The sequence below is a fragment of the Clupea harengus genome, chromosome 4 (genome assembly GCF_900700415.2).
Source record: "Clupea harengus chromosome 4, Ch_v2.0.2, whole genome shotgun sequence".
Classification (NCBI taxonomy): domain Eukaryota; kingdom Metazoa; phylum Chordata; class Actinopteri; order Clupeiformes; family Clupeidae; genus Clupea; species Clupea harengus.
The window spans coordinates 30,806,587-30,812,927 of NC_045155.1; the positions used below are offsets into that span (position 1 = coordinate 30,806,587).

At 43.9% G+C, this 6,341-nt stretch overlaps 1 protein-coding gene across 2 annotated transcripts in view; it reads left to right on the top strand.

Annotated features, from left to right (window-relative positions):
* Positions 1 to 3,026, top strand: part of cpne5a (copine Va) — a 98,525-nt gene extending 95,499 nt beyond the window's left edge. For both annotated transcript variants that reach the window (XM_031567034.2, XM_031567035.2), the window contains 3 exons: positions 52 to 109; positions 844 to 917; positions 1,277 to 3,026. In XM_031567034.2, the coding sequence (XP_031422894.1) occupies positions 52 to 109; positions 844 to 917; positions 1,277 to 1,465 (321 nt within the window). In that variant the 3' untranslated portion in view covers positions 1,466 to 3,026. The remainder of the gene's footprint in view (positions 1 to 51; positions 110 to 843; positions 918 to 1,276) is intronic.
* Positions 3,027 to 6,341: the final 3,315 nt, after the last annotated feature.

Below are 6,341 nucleotides of genomic sequence, written 5' to 3' on the forward strand. Positions count from 1 at the left end.
CAGGGGAGTGTGAAGTGTGGCAGTGTTAAATATACCTCTCGTTTTGAACAGGGTGCTAAACTTCCCATGTCCATTATCATTGTCGGAGTTGGACAGGCCGAGTTTGATGGTAAGCTTTACAATCACTCATGTCCTTATGAAGTTAGATTGCGCTTTCATAAATAATTGCAAACTGTTCTTACAGAAAATCAATGAAAACTGGAAACTGTCATTCAGTAAAGTTAGCCCCACTTTTACGCTTTTGACTTTCTGAAAACATTGAAGAAAAAGAGTAACGACAATAAGCTGTTATTTACTTTTGTTTTGAGTGCAGACATTACGCCCGGCTCCCCAGCAGAGTTTGTTTGCGTTCTTTGTTTGTTTATAAACACTTCCTGGAGCCAGGAAGATGTAGTTATCTATGCCAGGGTTTTCTGAGTGTTTCTGGGTAATTAATGGTGTTAAGGGGCAATGTGCAGATGTCATCCTGCTGGATTTGCACTAAATTCCTCCATTCGCTCAGCAGTATTTGCATAGCCCACCATCTGCTAGCAGGGATCTTCTGGCGTAATTAGGTGTGTGTTCATTAGCCATGTGTCAGAGGTAGGAGCCGTGGCCATAGTTTGCTCAGACAGAAGCTTTAGCAGAGGAGATGAGTGCAGTTTACTTTTCTAGTCGCGGAGGAACCGAGTGTTTCTCAGCCATGAGTTTGAGACAGAAGTTATGGTCAGAGTTTTTGCAAACACAAGATACAGCAGGGAGCCAGACTTGACTGAACCGAAAGTTTTAAGTTGTGCGTTAGTGGCAGACGTTGTGGTCAGAGTTTATTTAAACTGGGAACCTGACCTCATTTTACTTTTCCAGCCATGGTGGAACTGGATGGCGATGACATCAGGATCTCATCACGTGGGAAGCTGGCTGAGAGAGACATTGTTCAGGTACGGCAGTTATCCCAACGGCTCAACTGCCACCAAAACCTCTCTTATCAGCAGGACGTTACACCATGACCAAGAAATATCATACATTATAAAATCTAAAGCTCATTACAGAGCTTGAGTATTCATTTTTAAAAGCTTAAACCTGTCTATTTATACATCTGTCCATCTTACTCTGTACAGTCTACTATTGAAAAGAGCGTCAAGAATGCTCTCTCAGTTCTTTAGATGCAAATGTAAGTGCTGAAAAATCATTTCTGTTAGTGATTGTTAGTAACGTTCTTCTAAGTGGCCTTCTCCGTGAAGTAATTCAGATTGATATTTAGACGTTGACTAAAGTGCTTGTGCCACGTGTGTTGCAGTTTGTGCCGTTCCGGGACTACATGGACCGCACGGGCAACCACGTGCTGAGTATGGCACGCCTGGCCAAGGACGTGCTGGCCGAGATCCCCGACCAGCTGATCTCCTACATGAAGTCCAAGGGCATCAAGCCACACCACACCCCCACAGACTGCTCACCGTCTGCACCGGCCTCGCCTGTGGCCGTATGAGCTCACCTGTGTGCCGACGAGCTCACCTGTCCAGCTGTGCCGACGGTGTTTTCCTCCTTTCATCCGCTTTCCAACCCCCCCCCCCCCCCCCCCCCCCCCCGCCATGTGACTCTGACCTGCGTTTATCTTAGAGGGTCAACCTGACTGACGGACGGACAACACCTCAGTACTGACCACAGATCAGGGAGCGTGACCAGACACTTACAGGGACAGCATGAGAAGTCTGTGATGGGAGTCGAGTGTTTTCGTAGACCTGAAGATGATTCTTCAGCCATTCAAAGGGGCTTGCTTCATGTGGGTTACGTATATCAGAATGTGACAGATTGTTTAATGTGTGTACAACAGAGGCTTGTGGAGATTTCTAAAACACAAGTCTAGATGGTGATGGCTCCTAGTCTTTAAAGTATTAGTTTGAGTGACAGATTTCTGATTAGGATTTTTGCATCATAGTAGTATATACCATTATAAGTTTAGATTAGAAGCCTGCTGTAATGTAAATACTAATGTAAAGCATGCCACAATCATCTCTCAATATGTGCAATATGCCCATGGACTGTCCAGGCAAACTGTATCTAATTCCCACTGCGCTCTAAAGACACACACCTTCTCTAACCGGGAGAGCTTTCTCTATCCTGTCATGCTGTCGGTGTCTCAACCCGGAAGCTGACACACACCTTCTCATGACTGATAGTGGTAAACAACTCCCTTTTAAACCGAAGCCTCGCTGGTGTTTGATTTTTTTTTTCAAGTGATTGCACTGACTACAGTCCTTACAAAAGCACAAAAACACTCTAATAGCTGGGATCAATGAGTCTTACAAACCAACATCAACCACAATTCAGATCCATTTCAGTTATTTGCTCAGCAACTCCACTGTATAATTAGCCTTAGCGACAAGCAAAATGCACATATTTCTATAACACTGACCTGCTACCACTAAGCTAATTTATTGGATAATAGGCATGAATTAACAGTCAGAGCTGTTCTTCCAACCACATTGATAGTGTTGGTATCACTGACTATTCGATTAATCTCTTCTTCAGAATTCCTCACTTGAGAACTCTTCTTCTCTCATCAGGGTGTATTGTTGAGTAATAGGTATTTGATTAATCAGGACAGATGTGTCTGAATCTCCCAGGAAATGCATTTTTCTGTTCTCTCACTGAAGTCCAGACCTTGTGTGTGTGTGTGTGTGTGTGTGTGTGATGGATCTGCACTCATTCTAATACGTGTGTGTTCTAATACCTCTGATACGTGTATGAGTCCATCTGTGTGCTCCTGATTCTCTCTCCTCCTTCTCTCCTCCCTTCCCTTCTGCACCCCCTCTATCTCCATCTCTCTACCTGGCTGGTCCTGAGCAGACGGGTCCCCCCCCTTTGAGCTGAGGTGCTGCCCGAGGTTCCTTCCTGTTAAAGGGGAGTTTTTCTTTTCTTTGCCCCAGTCACCTTAGTGCTTGCTCTTGGGGGGTTCAGAATCTAGGCTCTGTACAGCGCCTTCAGACTATTTCAATTGTAATTTGCCCTATATGAATAAAATTGAATTGAATTAATATTTAATTCCATATGACAGTCGGCCACCCCCCCCCCCCCCCACCCCTCCTCTCTCACACACAAACACACACACACATATGCACACACACACACACGCACGCGCACACACACACACACACACAAACATATGCACACACACACACGCACGCGCGCACACACACACACACACACACACACACACACACACACACTCACACACACATATGCACACACAAGCACAGCCACTCATATGAGATTGCAGATTTGATTATGGATATGATTTGAGGCAGATGGGGATTGAGTCTGATACCTGCCATATTACCCCCAGATGATGGGGAAAAAAATACCTGCAGGATACTAATAATACCTCCAGCTCCCCCACAGAACTATAATTGACCTCGCCAGATGCGGCCGGCTAGAACAGCACCATTTTATAACGCCGTTTGCTTGCATGAATCCAATGAAATGTGACTGTGGTCGTTGCCATGGTATCTAATTGTGGTTGATGTTATTTACTCTCCAATATGCCTTTTGAGTAGTCGGCCGGTTAGAGCACAATGTTGTTACATGCTTTGACAGCACTGTGCTTCTGTGCCTCATGATGTTTGCAAATGAAAGTGCATTTTAGAAGCATTTTATAGATGTATTTTGGGCAATGAGAATCCTACTCTACAGATACATGAAGGAGATATAAGCTCCACTTAACTCTTTCTTTAAGTCACTCACCCCAAGTTTCAGTCAACATCCCGCCTGATAACACCTCCTTAACGATAGATAGCATGCCCACAGGGTAAAAGGGAATTCCAACCAGATCCCATCATGGACTTTCAGGACCCTGGACAGTTATCACATCAACTAGGTTTTCTACTGATGTCTAGACCTCAAGATATTGCATGCATATAGGAAGTGTGAACTTTCTCATAATATAACATCCCAGCTTCTCATGGGCATGGATTTCCAGCTAAAAACCTTGGAAGACATTTCAGGACCCTGGACAGTTACTGCTCAAGTTAAGTTTTTTTTTTACGAACATACACCTCCCCATGAAGACAGTACGACCCTGGGTAGGTGTTTGTGGACCTGCGCTCTCTCACAGGCTCTGTATCTGTTATTTGAATGGTTAGATAATCTCTATAAAATGCTTTATTGTGGCAACTTCGACATTTTGCTTCCAAGGCAAAGCATGCAGCACCTATTTGTCCCTCTCCTTTGATTGTTAGAGAAAAATGTATTAGTAACTTTAACTCTAGGCAGTTGCTGAGGATCAATGAACAGATTTTACGAAGAGAGTTGAGTGACGGAAGTTAGTGACTGGAATGGGTCGTTTGACTAACATGTTTTCCTCATTGGAGACTCCCAGAGAAACATGTTTAGAACATGCCAGTTAGTACAGAGCACAATTCTCACTATCGCAAGTATATTTCAAATATTTGATTATTTGATATGTTTCACGGATCAGTTTGGATCAAATAACTGGTGGTTGCCCGCGATCACCAGTGGACCACACTATACAACACTGTACTCTGACCTGTCCCTGATCCGATCCAATCTAATCTGATTCTGATCTGGTTCTGATCTGATTCGGATTTGGTTCTAATCTGATTCTGATCTGGTTCTGAACTGATTTTGATCTGGTTCTTAATCTGGCTCAGATCTAGCATGGATCTGGGCAACCCGTTATAAATCCATTATTTTCCCGGAAATGTATCTGTGCCGTTTCTAAGACAGATCAGATCAGCTTTCACCAGTAGTCAAACATTGCGAATGCTACACATTATCCAATATCCACAATGATTCACATGTGCCTAGGAGTCACCCTTGCATATCCCCAAACCGAGATTAAAGATGATTTTAACAGATAGCACATAATACAGAGATGAAAACTTTATATACCAATGCTGATGCTCTTTTTTTCTTTAAAGACTGACAGGTCTATAGGTATGTGAGCATAGAGTATATTTATTAGAAATCCTTGAGATGAATATTAATGGATTATTTATTGTAAATGATATATGTTTATTTGCATATGAAGTAGATTATTATGTGATTTTTACCAAGCCTTCTATAAGAAAATGTATCTAAGATGCAGTTCTCTGAATTCTAGCTGGATGAGAAAAACAGACTGAGCAGTCAGTCTGGTTGTAGTCATCTGTGTTGTGTGTTATGTTGCTTTCGTCTGTCACTTCCCACAGTGCAGAGACGGCTCTCAGATTGTTTTGCGTTGACAAAGACTCCCGTGTACAGTGTCAATCCATCTGAGACTTTTATAGATGTCATGCCAAGTCCATGCAGCTGTTGCCAGTGCGGAGGCATGCCAGTTTCCTATCACTCGGCCTCAGTTCCTCTGGGAAAGGGGAAAAAAGAAGGAAGACGGTCTTAGGCAGAAACACACCATTTTCTTCTAGGCTCAGCCCAGAATGAATGTGTGTTTCTGGAGGCAGCCAGGTGGCAGGTTTGGCTCTCATCTGGGCTGAGTGCAGACCGGGTCAGGGTCTGTTCCAACGCGGCGTCGTCAGCCAATGGGAGACAAGCCCTCGTTCTAAGGGTTAGAATTGGAATTGTGAAGGAGGCTCGTGATTGGTCAAGACTGTTTTACCTCTTGTGATTCTCTGGCATTGCTTGTTTGACACGATCAGGTCTGCAACCAAAAGACATTCTAAAGGCCACTGCATCAGCCGAGCCTTCTAGGCCACCGTAGATAACGAAGACAACTCTTCGTGTTCTTGTTGTTTTCTCTCTTTACTTCAAAAACAACTCTGCTCCCATCTTGTCATGGACAGACATAGTGTCTGACTGAGTGCACTATACAGGTCATGAACAGACATAGTGTCTGCCTGAGTACACTACAGAGGTCATGAACAGACATAGTGTCTGCCTGAGTACACTACAGAGGTCATGGACTGACATAGTGTCTGCCTGAGTACACTATACAGGTCATGAACTGACATAGTGTCTGCCTGAGTGTACTATACAGGTCATGAACTGACATAGTGTCTGCCTGAGTGTACTATACAGGTCATGGACTGACATAGTGTCTGCCTGAGTGTACTATACAGGTCATGGACTGACATAGTGTCTGACTGAGTGCACTATACAGGTCATGAACAGACATAGTGTCTGCCTGAGTGTACTATACAGGTCATGAACAGACATAGTGTCTGACTGAGTACACTATACAGGTCATGGACTGACATAGTGTCTGCCTGAGTGTACTATACAGGTCATCCAGTGCCAAAACTATTGTTGTGGCAGCACACGTGGACAGTGTGTATGTTAGTGCCAAATAAACATGCGCTGGGTCTTTAGGTCTCTCTCTCTCTTTCTCTGTCTTTCTCTCTCTCTCATTC